At 46.8% G+C, this 19,592-nt stretch overlaps 1 protein-coding gene across 2 annotated transcripts in view; it reads right to left on the bottom strand.

The window, feature by feature from the left end:
* Positions 1-19,592, bottom strand: part of MYH11 (myosin heavy chain 11) — a 106,191-nt gene that overhangs the window by 43,532 nt on the left and 43,067 nt on the right. For both annotated transcript variants that reach the window (XM_006212088.4, XM_015245943.3), the window contains exons 5-8: positions 11,037-11,139; positions 6,971-7,063; positions 4,152-4,215; positions 2,018-2,116 (exon numbers count right to left, since the gene is read on the bottom strand). In XM_006212088.4, the coding sequence (XP_006212150.1) occupies positions 2,018-2,116; positions 4,152-4,215; positions 6,971-7,063; positions 11,037-11,139 (359 nt within the window). The remainder of the gene's footprint in view (positions 1-2,017; positions 2,117-4,151; positions 4,216-6,970; positions 7,064-11,036; positions 11,140-19,592) is intronic.

Below are 19,592 nucleotides of genomic sequence, written 5' to 3' on the forward strand. Positions count from 1 at the left end.
ATTACCCACTGACTTTCTGCTACGGTGGAAAAGGTCCTAGTGCTCTTATACCACCCAGCCTCCCGTCCAACTATTTCTGGTTGAATCAACAGATAAGGTTTATATCAGGGATTGGCAAATCCGGTCTGCTGGTTGTTTTTGTAAGTGAAACTTTATTGAAACACAGCCACTCCCATTTCCTTGCCTATTTTCTACAGCTGCTTTCAGACTACAATGGCAGCCAGAGTTGAATACCTGCAACAGAAACCACATGATCCCCAAAGCTTAAAGTATGTACTGTCTGACCCTTTAGCATAAGCATTTGTCAACTCCTTGTTTATTACATCTATAAAATATTGTTCTCTGTAAAGGTGAATTCTGTGGTTACATTCCTTTGTTGTTATTCAGCCCTTTCTCACCTAAATTTATAAAATTGCCTCTCTTTTTCTTGTACTCTTGGTTTTTATGACACTCTAAAGCATCAAGTGTCCTCTTCCAGATCAATCTTTAATTAGGCTGGATTTGATTATTCTTTTGAAGGGAAGTCAGCAAGATGCTTTTCTTTTTAAACAAAGGTCTTTTATGGGTCAAGTCACTTGGAAGCTACTTGATAAATCCAAGGTTAAATTGACCCAAGACACTAATTAACTCAAGCCTTTGGATTAACTGAAATGCCTGATTAAAGTCACAAGGATTTGAGGCTTTGCCAAGATTTCATTATCCAGACCATGGATACATTTAAAAAGATTGATTTGGCCTAAAGGCCAAACCTCTTCCCAGATCTGTCATCACGCATACACATGGTTCCTAGGAATTTTAGTTGTTAGCCTTATCTTTGCTTGATTTCTGGAAGACTAAAACCAGAGCACAAAACCGGAATCCAAGTTACTAAACAAACGAACTGTTGACTTTGGTGCCAAATAGATGGAAGAGAAATATAAACATTTCTCTCTGGGCCACCCCATAGTGTCTGCACTATAACTGCTAATTTACGTATTTGCAACTGTGTGACATCCATTCAGCCTCCCTGCTTTTATCCCAAATTGCCATGCAGCAAGATTAAATAATGAACGCTGCCTCCCCCTAGTGGTGCATCATTGCCACACACTTCATCTCAGCAAAGACACCAGCCCACACATACTTTTGGTAATTTTCTACGCAAAATAACTAACCCTGGGTCACAAAACTCATGGGAAGCAAATTTTGCATTGTTCTCTTAAAATTCAGGACTTAAACGTATTACTGGGATGTAGACCACATTATGTACCTGGATTTACTGGTATACTCTTTTTTTCAGCTCTGATTTGTATATTTTTTCAAGAGTTAGTAGAGTAACTCTCCTGCATGCCTAGAACATAGAATCTCCTATTGGAATCTGGTATACAGTATATTGTTTTCATGGGAAAAATATTTTTCCTACCACAGAGGTCAGCAAACTACAGCACACCGTCTCTTCCTATTATTGTAAATAAAATTCTATTATAATATATAGCCATGCCCATTGCTGAGGCATTGCCTACGGCTGCTTCTGCATTACAAGGGCAGAGATGGATAGTGTGACAGACACTAAAAGATTTACTATCTGGTTCTTCACAGAAAAGCGTAGTTGACCCCTGTCCTACAAAACGGCCACTTCAAAGTTGCTTTCAAAACAGGTACAATGAAAAGTGCTTAGTTCCACTGGTCTTCTAAATTCCTGATATAGTCAGAATGCATCTCATTGATGTAGAAATATGGCAAGCGTCTTTCTTTCTAGAAGGCACAGATTGTGTCCAATTGGGCTTGATTAATTAATTGCCTAACGCCTAACTAAACTTGATGTCTACTATGTCACAAAGTAGGTGCTCGGTAAACAAAAATGACTGAACAGAAGCCACCCTCAGTCACTGAAAAGAGAGGGGGAACATCTGCTACCCAGTGACATAGCTCTTTCCCCGGCAGGATCTCGGACCCTGTTTTAATAGCCGATTGATTAACCCTGGATCACGATGAACGGGCGGGCTGAAATCTCCCAACACATGTCCTGCTCATCACTCACTTCTCATTTTCTCCTTGGCTCCAGCTATCAGGTAGTAAAAGATGTGGAACGTCCTCTCGTCTCTGGCTTGGCGAATCGCACGTGACTTTTCTAGCAGATCTGGGGTGGGAGGAGTTAAGAATTCTGGGGATATCACATGTATTCCTCCCCAACCCCTGTCACACCAGCTGCTGGAGGGGGACATCTCCAGGACCCGGGAGAGGCTCCCTGGAGAGTTCTGGAGAGTTCTGGAAAGTCTGATTGCAGGGGCAGGGTCAACCCATCCATGCCTGATCCACGTGATTTGACCTTCCAGTTCTGGCTCACTGATCCAAAATGAGACCACTGGGTGCTGCTGGTGGGCCCCAGTACCAGAGAGAAGTGAGGGGAACAGAGGGAAAAGAAAAATCATAAAAAGACAGGAGTCAAAGGATTTCAGGATCCAAGACTCATGGGAGGGGCACGGAATGAGATGTTTTCCCAACAACCTCACCAACCCCGCTTCTGTAGAGTGAGCTGTCTTTATTTTTTATTTTATTACTTTTTAAATTTTGGGGGGGGTAATTAAGTTTATTATTTTTTAATGGAGGTACTAGGGATTGAACCCAGGACCTTGTATGTGCTAAGCATGCACTCTACCGCTGAGCTATACCCTACCCACCCCTGTCTTTAGATAACAGAGTAAAAATAATTACATCCTCTATGATTTATTAATCCCTGTGCTAAAGGTTTGACATGCATTGTCTCCTTTCAACCTCATAAACTATCCTAGGGACTAAGTGCAAATATTTGCATTTTCAATGTAGGGGAACTGAGGCTCAGGGGAGCTCGGAGAAGGCTAATTTCCTAGGAGCAGACAACAAGGAAGTGGCCAAGTCAAGTGTCCGTGGTGGCTAAAAACACACCAGCCAAGGGGCTGGGCTTCCCAGAGCTGGGTACCAGCTGAGTGACCTTGGCCCAGCTGACCAGCCAACTAGCCTCAGGAGACTGTAAACACACTCCACTAATTAATCTCAGGAGAGCTGTTCTGACCTTGGGGGGTGGGTGGTATAGAGACCATGGGGCTTGGGGATGATAGGAAGGGCCCGGGGGTGGCTGGGCTGTTGTACCAGGTGGATTTCCCATGTAAGAAGCAGGTTCTATTTGACTATAACAAAATCAGCAAAACCCTAACGGCTCAAGAATGAATGATCACTTCTCCTCTGTGTCCCCAAATCCACTGGATTAGACTGTGTCCTCCCCCTGCTCTCTCATGTCAGGTCATACAGACTCATTTCTCTCCGCAATGCTTCATAACACAAGCCCACAAACCCTCATCTGCAATTCCAAAAATCCAGAAACTTCTAAAAGTCAGAACTCAGTGGTGATATCTGTTCTGAGCCCACACAAGACTATTTATGGTCCCTTTACCCCCCCATAGGAGAATATTGGTGTATTTTGCTGTATCTCATTTAATCCTGGCCCACCCTCGGAGGTGGGGATGGTGCATGGTCAGGTGGCCCCAGCCATGCCCTGAGCCCCACCCCGGGGATGCGGGTGGGCCAGTGGAATTCTGATTCTTCAGACTTACAGGAACAGCTTCCTGTTTGCTTTACCAAAAGCAGGCTGTTCCTCTGGGAAAGTTCTGGTTCCACTGATGTTCTGGCTGTGGGCTGGAGCTGCTCTGTTTCTAAGAAGGACAAGGGGTCTGGCGTTTGGTCTTGGACGCTGGATTAATAAGGATGAAGCTGAGATCTCACGATAGCCAATACTCAACCAGCCCTTCCTCTGTCGTGGTTCTAAGCACTTTATGTAAATTAATTTGTTTTATTCTCACAATGCCTCTACGAGGCAGGCACTATTACCATCCCCATTTCACTAATGGGCTCAGAGAGGTTGAGTAACTGGCCCAAGGTCACTGAGCTAGGGAGAGGTCCACCCAGAATCAAACGGAGGCTGCTTGCGGTCCCCAAATCCAGGGGCCACCACACTATAAGACTTGCTGTTCAGGGTAAACAACCCCAAGGAAGATTTATTCTGGATGGCACCCAAGAGCCTGGGGAGAGAGGGGTGGCATGGCTCTTGTGCCTTTTTTTGGGGCCCCTCAGGTGCTGGGCAGGAGGTTGGTGGGGCCCGGGGTCAGGGTCCCATGTGGCCCAGGTTCAGCAAAGGATACATGTCTCAATGTTGGCTCCCACGATGTAACCCGTGACGTCGAAGTTGATGCGGATGAATTTGCCCTGCCGACAGGAAAACACAGCTCACAGTGGGTTCCCAGCCCTGGCCCCTCACCCCCATGCAGCAGGCAAATGGGGAGGGAGAAGTCAGGGAACATTCAGGGGAAAAAGAAAAAACCAGAGAGAGGTTCTTGTGAACAGTCGAGCCTCGCAGGTCTGCACCTGCTGAGCTGGGATGATTGAGGGTCTTACGGAGGAACTTAGAAAACACTTTCACAAGTCAATTTCACTTGCTATTGCAATGACCCTCAGTGCATCATAGCTCTCCCCATTTTAAAGGTGGGAAAACCAAGGCTGAGCGAGCTAGTGGAACCTGCTCAATATGATGGTGCTCGTAAGAGTTAGAGCCATAAGTAGAAGGCATGTTTTGCCACATCGAGGGGCTGGAGGGCTCCCTCCCTGTCCTCCTGCCCAGAAACATCCTGGGCCTCCATGATCCATCAGGCCCAAGTTCATCGAGCTGCAAATTAAACCTCCCCTTTGGGGCAGGTGAGCATGAACAGTAATACCAGGGTGCTGTGCTATCCACGCAGGCCCTGCAGATGGGGCTCTGCCAGCAGGTCTGGGCCATGTCCTCAGCCCCGGGGACCAGGGGACCATCACATCTCTCCACCTGGGGAAGACGTCAATCCACCTGCCCTCTGCCTCAGCCGAACCACAGAACCAAGGACAGCCAGGTCCAGCACCTGGCAGCACCGGCCCTTTTCCTACTTTCTTAACAGCTGGCAAAGCATCACATCCTTACCACCACCACCACCCACAACCCATGACGTACGCAGTGGGAGGCAACTTCCCCTAGGTTCCCTCAGGCCTCGACAAAACCCTCACTCTTTTTCCATCAGAAAGTTTGACAGTAGAATAATTTGGGACAATGACAGTCATTGAAGCTGCAGCAGAGGAACCTGCTGGTCCTGGGTGCCAGCCCTCTCCTCCTCCCAAGAAGGCAGAGGGCATCAGTGAGCAGAGGACATTGTTAGAGGTTAACTTTGAATTTGCTGTCATTTGCTGACATGCTAGAAACTTTGCACTGGATTGCAACAGACAAATGCAGTGTTTCTCAGTGGAGGCGGCACAGCCACCATGAGGATTTTGGAAAGGGGGAAGGACTGTTGGGTTGTCACATGATGGTGGCAGCTACTGCTCTTCATGGACAGGGGCCAAGGATGCTGGGCATCCTGCAACGACCAGGAGAGTCCCAGACACCAAGTACTAGCCATGTCCCCTCCGACTTTCAAATGTCCCCTAGGATACTCACGGAGGTGAAAAACCAGTTTGTAATTAGCTGAGCCTAGACCTAACGGTGTTTTAGATTAAAAAAACACACACAAAAAGGGTTAAATGTTGTTCTAATATAAGAATATCACATTTGTGTAACCCTAGAGCAAATTGTTCTTTGGTTCAGAGCTTTCCTAAGAGTATGTCATCATTCTGGAAAGTCTCACCCATGGCCTCAGTCCCCAGACGAATCCTCCTTGTCTCAATCTGCCTTTGTGCCTGTCAAGGTCACAGTGACTCTGGGTATAAATGCAAACGTCTAACTAGTTCATTGTGTCTTCATATGTGGTCTGGTCTGAGCACTGATATGCTGAAATGCACATTTTAATTATGAATTGTTTCGTTTTATTTCTCCTTCATATTATAGCTAGGGCATCACACTGGGGTTTTTCTAATCTGATGTGTATAGTAGGTGATGTTATCTATGATTCTGATTTCAGGAAAGGGAAGGGGACACTGTACGATTATTTGTTAGAAGTGGGTCTTGGGGTTGACGGGGCTGGGGATGGCTGCGTGAAGATGCGGGACACGGGTACACCCAGTAGGGCAGCTCTATGTGGGCAGAGCAGAGGTGCCCATGAAAGGTTTTTCACAGGGTCCCCTCCAGTGATTGACAGTTCAGAGGGTCTCCCACATGTCAGCAGGGGACCCCTCACTACTGGAATTCAGATGCAGTCTTCCGTCTGAATTTCCTCATTAAGATACCTTTCTGACTCTCCTATGGAGCAGCCCCCTTCTTTTGTGCAACAAAATAATTTTTGTCTGTGCCATCAACCACCAGGGCTCTCTCGTGCCTGTTAGGCTCAGATGAGGAAGGGGAGGTCCCTGGAGCCTGGCGAAACCTGTGTGGGGAGGTGTCACCTTTTGTCTCATTTACTGTTGGCTCCCCAACTAGACCACAAGCTTTGTGAAGTTGGAACTATTTGCTGTGATCCTGTGAACCTAGTTCAGGGTCTAATATACAGTATGTGCTTAATAAAATGAATGAAGCAAATGAAAAAAGCAAGAGAGAATGGTGCACATAAAAATGCCTATCAGAATGATTGTATACAGTAGGCACTTAGTAAATGTTGAAAGTTGCATGTGCCTGGTACATAGTAGGTGCTCAATTCGTGTTTTGCTGAATAAATAAATATTGCATGTAAGTATCTAGCCCCTACTAGGTGCTCAGTCAATATGAACTGAATAAACTATGAATGTCAAATATGTCTGAGTATACAGCAGGTGTTCAATGGATATTTGTTGAATGAATAGTGAATGAGTGAATGAGGGAGTGGGTGTCTGGAGCGCTTGCAGACTTGTAAGGTCAAGACAGGACTGAATGCAACAGTGCAAAATGCTGTGGTGCTGCACAGCTCTACCCCTTCAGCCTCAGACGTCCCCTACACACACACACACACACACACTCAGGAGGAGCTGACACCAGCCTTTTCCAGAAAGATCCAAGACTTTCCCAGAAAACCCACATGGCTTTGCTACTTACAAATCGTGAGGAGTTGTCGTTCTTGACAGTCTTGGCATTGCCAAAAGCCTCCAGGATGGGATTTGCTTGTAGAAGCTGCTTTTCCAGCTCACCCTAAAATTTATCCACATCGAGTTATGGGAGAAGTGACGCAGGCACTGACAGTTCTGCCCTGGATGCAAGTTGTCACAAAACTCTGCCCTTAACCCATAGGTTCCTTCCTATTCTATCACCTATCCGCTCTCAGACCCCAAGGCTAATGTCCAGATTTACTGGAGGATTTCAGAAGAGAAACAACTGAGCTTTCTTAGAGCCAGGACATCTGTTCCCTAGGAAGGCCACTTTTCCCTGGAGACAGCCTGCTCATCTATGCGATATCATTGCCACCCAGAACTACGGCACGGCGTGACACCAGGATGTCATTTACATCATAGTGAATGATGCCCCCTGGAGTTGTGCAGTGCACGACCTGCCCTGCTGTACATGGCAGTCCTACTGCTGCTTATGTTTGACAAGCAGCCTTCCTCAAGCCTAAACCATTACAATCCTTCTGATGGTTTTAGCGCAATCTTGTTGCAGTTTTTCCTTTCTCAGGACTAATTTTCTGAAGTCTTCTATGAAAGATAAGTAAGGAATGTGCAAAACCCACCGGAAATACTTCGAACTGACTGCAGAACAAAGCTTCAAAGCAGGTTGCCTGAGCTCCATTCATTAGGTTAAATGAAGCCGAGACCGTACACAGCCCACCTGCCCCCTCTGAGGGGGCTCCTGTGCGCAAATGCGGTCATGTGATTAATCGTGGCGGGAAAGGACCAACGAGGTAAATCATGCCAGGAAAGCAATGAGCTGCTCTCTGCCTAGCCCCACAACGTGGCAGCTGCAGACTGGCCCAGCGGCTCCCCTGCCCAACTCCTCCTCCAGGCCGCCCCTGGGGAGTGTTCGGTTCTGAGGGATTTCTTCTGTTCTCTTTGCTGATTTCCCTGCCCTCTGCCAGGGCAGCTGGGCTGGGCTAAAAAGAAGCTGGGAAGGGTTCTAGAAGGGAAAACCGGAGCACATGGCTTTCTCCCTGCACGAGGAGGGCATCGCGGGTGTCTGTCCCTAAAGGCACAGAACAGGAAGCCACCACCAATTCATGTGTTTATTTATTCATAGGCCCTCCTCCTTCATAGCTCCCAAAGAAGAGGAAACAGAAGTGTCATTTCTGTGAAAATGCCGGCCACAAGAGGAACCCCCGTAATGGGGACTTGTGGAAATTTACAATGAGAGCAATGGGATTTGCTTGACCAGTGAGAAGAAGACTAAAGGGGTCGCTTCTGTCAACACAACTTGGGGTCTGAATAGCCCCAGAAAAAGGTTCCCTTTCTAGAATGGGAGTTCCAGCTGGTGGAGCCAGAAGGTCCTTTTCAGGAGAGCTTTAAATATGGAGATCTGGTCCAAACCACTCATTTTATGGAAGATGAGACAGTGGTCCAGAGAAGTTAAGTGACTTGGCCAAGGTCACACAGGAGCAGATCTCAAATGAGAAGACTGATTCTCTTTCTGATCCATTCCTGACAGTGCTGCCCACGTCTAACTAAGATGGATTAGGGGTGATCCTAGCACACACCAGGATCCCTTGATCTGAGGGTCTCTTCCAGGCTGGGACCCATATGCCAGCTGCCCCCAAGCTCTGCGTTAGAGATGAGTCCACATATGCAGGGGTTTGAGCAGGGCCTGGTTGTGTGTCGCATAGCTGGGGCCTTACCGTGCCACCAAAGCTAGTGCATCGTGAACCCCAAGACTCCCTGTTTCTGGAGCCTTGGGTCAAGCAACCGGCATGCAAAGACAGACACGCACTGCACACACATGCAGGGGACACACGAGTGCACAGGGGACAGGGCTCGGGGGAGAGATTTAGGGATAATGGCAGGGAAGAGGGGAAGGCATGCCACAGCAGTGCCATTAACCGACTGTCAATCAAGCCAGGGAAGCTTTAGGGCCGGAAGGTCCTAAAAAGCTCCATCAGACAGGACAGACATCTCTAGGGCCTTTCAGTCAGGGGTACCGGCGGTGGGCGCGTTGGTGGGAAGGGTAGGGGGATTCATTCTGAGCTGGAGAAATCCACTCCAGGCTGGAGGACAATCCTGGGGGTTCCCTTCCCGCGGGTGGGCAAACGCGCCCCCATGCCCCGCGCCGGCATCGGACACCCGAGGGACAGTATTTCAGTGTGTTTGCTGGTCCGGGTGGTGAAACTCAGGGGTCTAGTCCATTCTACCATCAGCTACGGGACTCGGTGGGTGCAACTGGAGCATGCAGATCTACACACACTCCGTGCCTCCCGTACACACCAGGAAAACACTCTCAGTTACTCACGTAGGCAAAAGATGGGCCTTGCTGTGGTTGAACAATACAGTATAAAACAAATGTCAGTGTTATTTCAGTCCCGCGTACATTGAGGTCTGGAGAATATATGATTTCAACCCCCCGCCACCCTGATCCAGACAGCTTGGATTCTCCAAGATTCTCCAACTAGGAAAGCAGCAACTTTTCCTTGATTCGGTTTCCTTTCTCTCTGTTTCACTTGCTTTCCTTTCTAATTTCTTGGTGACTCAGACATTTCAAAGGTTTTTATGGGGGGAGGGTATAGCTCAGTGGTAGAGTGCATGCTTAGCATGCACGAGGTCCTGGGTTCAATCCCCAGTACCTCTATCTAAATAAACAAACAAACTTAATTACCACCTTCAAGTTTAAAACAAAATAAAACAAAATATTAAAAAAAAAAAGGTTTCTGTCATTGCTGGGGCCAAGGCGCACTCTTTTAAAGCCGTGTCCGGAGAGATGCTGTCTGAGATGTATCCTCACACGCAGAGAAAAAAGTGTCCAGCTTGATAAAAATCAGTGATTATTATTAGGTATTCTTATTTCATATTTTTACTATTCTGCCATGTAAACTTTGGGGCGATTTGTTCCTATACACCGTGCCACAGACAGTACGGAAATGCCAGACCATGGGTTTTCTGCATCTGTCTGAGGGACAAAGGTTCCCAAAGCTACAACCCGTGCCCACCCCAGATCTCCGAGAGCCTCCAGACAAGCTGGTCTCCGTGACTCCTCCTGCGTCGCCTCTGAGCCCTGGAAGCAAGACCCAGAATGGCAGGAACCGATGACACGCCAAGCCATCTTCAGGCCCCCACTCTGCCATCCTCCCAGCCCCGGACCTGCAGACAGAGGCGCTGGCAAGTCCTTCACGCAGCCCTGTTGCCTGTCCCCTCCTCTGGGACAGACGAAGCAGGGCTAAGACGGAGGAGGAAGAGAGGAATGGACCCAAGAAAGGATGATTCTAGAAAACTACTCATCTTTTCTTTCTAAGCCCGTAATCAAACTGTGTCATCATGGGAAGTGTGTCACCATCACTGGGAGCTCAGTGACTAGAATGACAGCGTCTCAGACTCACTGCTGGGCCCCATCCTGGAAATGCCTGGCACACAGTGGGTGCTCAGTCAAGGACACTGGACCAGAGCCTATACGTGGATACCAATGTTCCCATCCCCAGGGGCCCCAGTTGAAGGGACATGTGGAGGAATGACAGGTGTGTCTCAACACTTGAGAATTTACGAAGATTCAGTTCAAGCAATGCTTCTCAAGCAGGGGTGACTGTGCCCCAGGAGGACACCTGGCAATGTCTAGAGACATTTTTGGATGTCATAACTAGGGGAGGGGCTGCTGTCAGCATCTAGTGGGGAGAGGCCAGGGATGCTGCTAAAACTCCTGCAATGCATCAGACAGCCCCACAACAGAGAATTACCCAGTCCAAAATGACAACGGTACCACACTGAGAAGCCTTGATGTAAATCAGGATTTCTCCCATTTCACAGAACAGAACTCCTCGGGATGATGATCCTGGCTAAGGCAAGGAATCGCCCAGACTCAAACGGGCCCGCCTGGGTAGAAAAAGACCCCTGCAGTGAGCTGTCAGAGGAGGGACAGTGAAACACAGTGAAACACTGAGTCCTGGCCTTCTCACCGGTGCTGTCTCTACCTTGGTCAGCCCACAAGCCCGGAGGCCCATCTGCTAAGGCATGGCCACGGAACCAGAGCTGCCACTCACCGTGATACTGGTGTCCTTCTTGCCTTTGTGGGAGGAGGCCACCATGGCCAGGTACTGGATGACTTTCTTGGTGTTTTCAGTTTTCCCGGCTCCAGACTCGCCTCTGAAAGACATGGGAACAGTGACTCACCAGAAATAAGCCCACACAGGTGCTCTGTAAGCACCTTTCCACAACTCTAGGCCATTTGTCAGATGGGGAAACTGAGGCTCCCAGAAGGGAGGAGACTTGCTCAAGGTCACACCACTGGTAGAGAGCTGGGCTGGGCTTCAAACCCTGCTCCAGTATCTCAATCCACTCCTCCCGAGAGGATGCAGGAAAGGAAGCTGATGAAAGGAATAAAAGAGAAAACCTGAGTTTTCCTTCCAAGGTCCAAACTTAGGTTTATTTAGAACTGTCTGCTTAAAAAAACAACACTTTGTTTCTTTAGAGCAGTTTTAGGTTCACAGCAAAATTAAGCAGAAGTACACAGAGTTCCTATATCCCCCTGCCCCTTGACATGCACAGCCTCCCTGCACAGCCTCCCCCACCATCAACACCCCCTAACAGTGTGGTCCATTTGCTACAATCGATGAACACACACTGATGCATCATTACCCAAAGCCCATAGTTTACTCTTGGTGTTATACATTCTATGTGTTTTGACAGATGTCTAATGACATGTAGCCACTATTATAGTATCATACAGATGACATCATACAGATTATCTACCTTAAGGACATTATTAGAGATGGAAAGATCAGGCAAGAAGCTGCCTTCCAGGAAGGACATAAATACTTCTCAGAGTACCAGGATCTAAGGTAAAAGTTTTAGAAGATCCCCTTTACAAAAAAGAGGAAGGAAAAGGAGGAGGAGAAGGACTGATTATCCCATCAGCCACTGAGCAGACATAAGCCCTTTATCCTCTGAAGAACCCCACACTAATTGCCAGCTGGCTAGCTAATGATCTTGTCAAGTGTCAAAGGGTAAACCTGATTGAAGTAATTCATGCTAAAGTGTAAATGACTGGTAAGTTTAGATCAGTAGGGCATAGTTTGTCTTATCAAAAAAGTACTCCTAGAATATAAGCGGTGGATTTTTTTTTTTTAACCAAAACAGCCTTCTTGAACCAGCTACCTCTCTTGGCCACTGGAGATATTTTGGTGGACTTGCTTTATCCAAGGGTTCCAGTCACTGCCTCTAACTCCCACTATTTTTAGTGAAAGGAAAGATGACCTCAACCAAATCTTTCCGCCCTTCTTGTCCTCCCCTCTAATTTTCTTTTTGCTTGTTTTTGTTTGTTTTTTCTTTCCTTTGCCTAGACTCTCATTTGCTGAGCTCACTGAATTTTCTGAAATGCAATAATTTTTTCAAAGTCTGAATGTGTCCACCCCGAGGTCGGTTCAAGGTTCTCCACGCTGAACCCGTGCCACCAGTGCGAGTGCAGAGCTTGCCCTTTTTCCTAATTAGGAAATAAAGAAATTAATTTGCTCTCCCAAGGGCCCATTAATAACTTGGCTCATGGAAGGAAGAAAGAAAGCAAGAGAGAGAAAGAGAGTAAGAAAGAAGGCAGGGAGGAAGGAAAAGGAACATGTGCCCTGAATTGCTAGGCCCAATCCATCCAGAAACGGTGTCTGATCTCCAAGAAGGCTGAAATGTCTCACTGCATCTCACGATGATGCTAACACTGTCCTCTCCCTCTTCCTAATGGTCCTTATTCCCACTGGTCACATTATTTCACGTGTCCTCAGAAGCACTTTATGAAATGGGAGCCGTGGAGGCATTATCCTCATTTTCTTGAGGGGGGAAATTTGAGTCCAAAAATAATTTTTTTTTAATTTTAAGGAGAGAACTGACTTTTCAAAGGGAGCAGAAGCCCTGTGCTAGTTGTTTCACATGTATGATCTCCTTTACCTCCCCTCCCTCAATCCGGAAGGTAGCACATAACACTTTCATGTTATTACGAAGAGGAAGTTTGGCCCAGAGTGGGTAAGCAACTTGCCCTGGGTCACACAGTGAGGCAAGGGCACACTCAGCATTAAAACCAGGTCTCTGGTTCCAATGCAATCAGGACTCTACGACATTTTGCCGCGTCCTTCCATGGCACAGGCCCAAGCCTCTAGGAACTTGCTTTCTAAGGCCAGAGAAAGGGAATGGGGAAAAGGAAATGATACATGTTGAAGGGCTACTCCAGGCTATTGGGCTTACAAATCTTTTCATTTAATCCAACAAACTAATGAAGGACCCATTCATTATCCCCATTACCCACATGGAGAAACTGAGGCTCAGAGAAGTTGAAGTAAAGTGTTCTAGGTCACAACTGCTCCTCTATCACACAGATAGGAAATGGAGGAGTGAGGTTTGAACGTGAGTCTGCTTAATGCCACAGCCCATGATCTGCCCATTGCCCTTTTATTTTTAAAAGTGAGAAAAGGGATGGAATACAGAAAAGACAGAGCAAAGTCTGACCCCACTCCATCGAAGACTTCTTGCATGTATACTGGGAGTCTTCACTTGCCTTAATAGGCTTTTTGAAAATGTGACCAGGCACCAATGAACCAAGCCACTTGGTCAATCACACCTTCGTATGAATTACTTCAATCAGGCTAATATCTAAACACTTGCTAGACATTACCCCAAACTGAAGAGGCCAGGTTCTGCTCAGAGCAAGAAGAGAGAATCTGAGTATGGGAAATCATCTACGTAGCTGGCCCATTCAGGTCCAAGCCAACAGTAGGACAGCAGTGCACACAACGTCCCTGAGTCCCCACAGCCCCTCTCCTTTCCCACAGTGATTTCCTCACTTTCTACCTCTGCCTTCTGCCTCTCTCACATCCTCCCTTTCACCGCAGAGACACAGGCACGACCATTTTGCAAGGGCGGGGAAGTGGGACGCAAACTCTGGGAATCTGCTTCTCCTCCCGTGGCTGCTTGGCCCAACTGTTTCCAAGCTTTATTGATAAAAATAAATTGTCCTGGGATGTTCAGCCAAAGAAAACAACCCAAGCTCCAGGATCATGGGTGTCTGCAGATTGATGTGCCCAGGGCTGCTTCAGAAAATTAATATCTTTGCGTTTCTGACCCCCAGACTCTGGGGATGAAGATGTCTTCCTGGTCTGAGCACCTTAAACCTCTGTCCTGTTTCTTAGGGGCTTGGTGCCCAGCTCCCTCATACAAGGGAAAGAGCTGGACTCATGACCATATATGGCCTCCTGACCTTGTAATTATCCCACTGCCAAGTCCTTCTAATTAGTACAGCCCCAGAGCCTGGAAGGAGCTACCCATTGGCTGCTTAGTCCCGCAGCCCCCAGCAGGGTGAACTTCGTGGGTGTGGCCTGTGGGAGGGCCTTGTGCTTGATTTAATGCTCTGATACTGCTACCTTGGAATTCTTCATAATCTTTGTACAAGAGGTTCAGCATTTTCATTTTGCATAATTTTACAAATCATTTAGCTGGTCCTGGCTCCTAGGGTTGAATACCACTTCCAAGTCCATTTCAGCCTGTGGTCTACCCTTGGTAGCCAAGTCAAACTGTCTCTGAATCTCAGGGTTGTTCAGTCCTCATGTGATTCCTACCGCTGAAGCCAGCAAAGTCCTCTGGCATTTGTACTGTCCAACTCCTATTCATCCAGCAAAGCCCAGTTAAGCGCTGCCTCTATTTTGAATACTACCTCCAACTCCTCAGGCAAAAGCAGTGCCTTTGCCCCCAGCAGCATCAATCAGCAGAACAGTACTAATGGGCTTCAAGGCCAGACTGAGTTCAAATCCCTGCTCTGCCAGTTACCCGTATACGACCATGGGCAAGTCATTTAACTACTTCTGTACCTTAGTTTCCTTATCCATAAAGTGGGTATAATAAAAGCACTTCTATGATTGCTATGAGGATTAAGTGAGTGGATATATAAAACACTTAGAACAATGCCAGGTACACAAAAATGTTAGCTACTGTTACTTTTACAACCATTTCTCCCCTAATGCTCATATATTCTGTTTATATCAGTATCTTCAATATTCATACTATCACTAAAATGTAACATTTTTCCATTGTTTAAGCCAGGAGTCAGCAAACCATTTCTGTAAAGGGAAAGATAGTAAATATTTTAGGCTTGGTGGGTTTTGAATTCTGTGTCCTAACTACTCAGCTCTGCCTTTACAGCACAAAAGCAAATGTGTAAACACATGGGTGTGGCTATGTGACAATAAAAAAAACAATAGACAAGTTTGGCCCTTGGGTCAGAGTTTGCCAACCTCTGGCTGAAATGTTTCAGCGCTTTCCTGTCCGTTTTAGATTAAAGTTCAAACTCCTCCGCAGGGCCTAGAAGACCCCACCCACCTCTCTCTGATCTCATGCGTCACCCCCTAAAGATGCCCACATCCTAATCTCGGGAATCAGTGAACGCCTTATAGGGGAAAAGAGACTTTTTAAAGTAAAGATCCAGAGATGGGATAATTATCTGGGATCATCCTGGGGACCCAGTACAATCACAAGAGTCCTTATAAGAGGGAGGTGGGTTTGGGGGGCAGAGATAGAGATTAGAAGATGCTACAATGCTGGCTTTGAAGATGGAGAGAAAGGCCATAAGTCAAGGAATGTCGGCGGCCCCTGGACACCAGAAAAGACTAGGAAACCCAAGTCGTCAGATTGTATTAGCATTTATATCCACACACCTAAACAGCACTATATCACTCATTCCGGATCATCCTTGAGCATCAAATGTTGATTTCCCATAAAATTCCCCTAGAATTAATATTTAATTCCCCTAGAATTAATAATTTCCTTATTTTAGTGTTTCCCAGTTTTCTATGTATATGTGTGTGTATATATATCTCAGCCCCAAACTTACTACGATTTTCACAGACCTTCTCTCTGCATTTCATTGTCTTCCCAGCACCCATCGCCACCTGAAATTCCTATTTATCTGGTTCACCACCAGGACTCCCAGGCCTAGCACCTGCCTGGTGCCAGTTGGCACAAAGTAAGTATTTGCTGCCAGAATCTGTCCTCCTGACCTTATGGAGTTTGCTGTAAAAAATATTTGGGAGAAAAAGTTAGAAAACACTTCTGAAAAGCAGATAAGAGACTCCGTTTTCAAGATATGGCAATTAGAATTCCTTAGCACCTGAACTCAGAACCTGTCATTCACAACTCTAAACGTGCAGGGAAAGTTGCCGTCACAAAAGTCTAGAAACAAAGTGGTTACTGTTACTGTCCGTTAATACTGTCAGTAAGTCTGTGAATAACGGGATTTGTTAACTTTTTTTCTTTTTTTTTTGATTGATGTATAGACATTGTTTTTAATGGAAGGAAATGCTAAATATCAGTTAGAGGTTAAAAATATATACGTTTGTGTGTGTATATGTGTGTGATACACACACACACACACACAGTCACTCTTGCTCACAGTGGTTATGTTCTGTAAAGTCGCTGCAGACACTGAATTAGTGATCACTGAACCATCATTGCTCCTGGGGGCAATACACGGATAGGTTCCTTCCAGCTTCTGGTCCCAACATTTTCATCAGCCAATCACAGTAGAATCACTTTGTTTTACGTGTATTTCTGTTTAATGACACTTGAATTAATATATATTGTTGATTCAGTAGCACTGAACTCATGAACGACAGCAATGAAACTCAGGTCTGAGGGAAGCTTATCTAATACGTGTATTTTCTCCGTGAGGCGCATCCGAGACAGCTGTGCTTAGGAAAGCTAGATAGCACTTCTGCACTATGCTTCAGGGCCATTTTAAACAGTGGAATCACTAAACAAACAAACAAAAAAAGCTACAAGAAATGCAAAAAGCGTGGCACTAAATAGACCACAAAGAGGACACTTATCTACAGTCCAAGCTAAAACAAGAAGGTTGAATGTCAGCTTGTTCCCTCCCAGCTGAAAACATGTGTGTCTGGTGACCCAGATTTTAGCACTGTACATGGCCCAAAATGACCACGAAAGCCCCATGAGTATTCAATGAGGGGTTACAAATAAATTTTACCAGTAGGTAAATTTGCAAATATTAAATCAGTGAATAATGATGTTCAATTGCGCATGTGTACATATTTATATCTTTATGTATAGTTACATACTTTTTTAAGTGTGAAAACCACAACATTTTGATCAACAGGAGTTGGTTAAATAAAATACAGCATTTCCAGCCACTACAAGGAGGGACATTGATCTATATATGATCAGACAGAATGCACTTTAAGATATATTGCTGGGTAGAAAAACCAAGGAGAATGCAATCATTGCATTTATGAAATCCAGAGTTCTGGCTTCTGTTGGGGAGGGACAAACCCAAGCAACTCTAGTAACACTGGGTCAACATTCTCCCATGGGATAAGTTGTCTGTGACAGAATCACAGCTGCTCCCTTAAATGGATGTGTACTTCCCAATTTGCCACAGTCTCCACCATTCCCTATTGCCACTCCTGTCCTACTTCACTTCTTTCTATTACCTGCCAGGTTCTTCTGGGCATTTGCATGTGTAGATCTTGGTCTGGGGATAAAATGATTACCTCTAAACAGCCAGCTGTAGATTCACTGGCCATGCCTAAAAATGCATTAAGGTAAAATAATCATAGTTTAACAGAAGCCAGTATTAATAGCTACTACGCATTGCTACCCCATACTTTCTTCCTTGGTTTCAGTTAGCATGGCTGAGGGCTGAGAGGAAGTTTCAAATATAACTTATAGCAACTATGTTCACTGAGCATTAACACATCATCAGGCACCGTGCTAAGTGCTTTTTATGAATTCACTCATTCATTCCTCACAACTTCCCTGTGAGGTAGGTGCAGTTGTCCATTTTATAGATGAAGAAACTGAGGCTCGGAAAGCATAAGTGGCTTTCTGTAGGGCATCTCAGGAGAATATGGCAGAGCTGAGACCAGGACTCTGTCCTTTTCTGTCTCGGACATCAAACACCTCCAAAATGAAAACCTGGTCTTTCCTGGAACCAAAATGTCCTTGTGTCACCTTGCTAGGGCTTCCAAGTGCTGTCACAGCATCGCTTAGGAGCGAAAGGGACCTAAATGCCCCCATCACTTTAATTCCTCAGCCAGGAGAGTCGGCAAACAGTTTGAGGACCCTGATCCCAGGGTGGGCTTACTCCCAGCCCAGGCCGCTCTGGAGCCAAGACTGGGGTGGGGGCTTCTCATTAAGCCCTGTAGCCACCAGGTAGCCTCAGAAGTTTTCCTACCACAGGGCCTGCACCGACGGGTCAGAAGCCTCGGAGATTATTACAGGTACCCCTCCTGTGCCAATGCTGTGTTCAGTTCCCCCTTACGTGGCTCCTTCAATTCTCCCAACAACCCTGGGAGATGGGTACGACCAATATCCCCATTCTACAGATAAGGAGACTGAGGCTTGGAGGCTTAACCAACTTGCCCAAGAACAGACAGCTAGCATGCAGCAATGCGGGAAAGCAAACCAAGATCTGTGCCTCCATGACCTCGCCAGCAAACTGCAGCTGCTGCTCTCCTGAGGTTACTGCACCCCTTCGACATTGTGCTCTGTTATCAAAAACACCTTTAAAAATCCTGCGGGCCTTTGCCAGAAAGTATTTCTTCTTTTTTAGAAACAAGGTGGAAGGGATAAGAGGAGGTGGGGTCGAAGCAGCAGGCCTGGTTGGGAGCAGACACGGGCCATGGTGAAGCACACAAGACAGACCCCTGGGAAGCCTGCGGTTTTCCAAGAGTCAGTGCTGGCCCCAGGGGAGAATGACGGAAGGCATCTGTTGGCCTGAGTCGCCTCCCCTGGACAGGAGAACCACCCGACACTTGCATCTCCTGCTGCTGAGTCCAAGCAACCCAAGCCGGGGTGCAGGGGAGGAGCGCTGTTTCCAGGTGACTCTCAGGCCTCCCAGACTCTGAGGGCATCCGTGTCTGTCCCCAGGTGCCACACTGGCCTCCCTGAATGATCAGAAAGATCTGTGCTACCTCCTGTCCAAACGCTCACCCCTGCCTGCAAGGCTCTACATGACAGCGTCCCCAACCACTTCCTCCTACCCTCTACCTTCCTTCTGTGCACCAGCCCCTTGGACCGTCCCTGCCCCTCAAAACACAAGTGGTTCCCACCTGAGGGCCTTTGCCCTTGCTGTTCCCTGATCTGAATCTCCCCCAAATTCTCCCTGGGACTAACTCCCTCTCATTACTCGGGTATCAGCTCTTACCCCATAAGTGGCTAAGCCAGTGTGGACGGGCTGCAAACCATTTCCTCCAAACCGATGCACTAAATACAAAAGATGTCAGCCATTCCTCACTCCCAATGTCCACAGTCCACGGCGGGACAGGGGCCGGTGGGGCTGTGGCCGCCTCATCTGTGGAAGCCAACAGATGAGGTTGAGCCCTCCAACTGGCCTTGAGAAATTTAGCTCCAGGTGGACAAAAGCTTGCTGTGTGCCTCTGAGAAAATCTCACAACCTCTCTGATTTCCTCCTCTATAAAAATGAGGTGACTAGACTTGAGCAGTGGGTTCTTATCTCTCCTCTGCCAGGACACATGTTAGTCATGACATACGAGTATCTAGCTTACAGGGCTTGGTTCTTAGTCAGATGTATATCTTAGCCATATATATGA

The sequence above is a fragment of the Vicugna pacos genome, chromosome 18, assembly GCF_048564905.1.
Source record: "Vicugna pacos chromosome 18, VicPac4, whole genome shotgun sequence".
Taxonomy (NCBI): Eukaryota; Metazoa; Chordata; class Mammalia; order Artiodactyla; family Camelidae; genus Vicugna; species Vicugna pacos.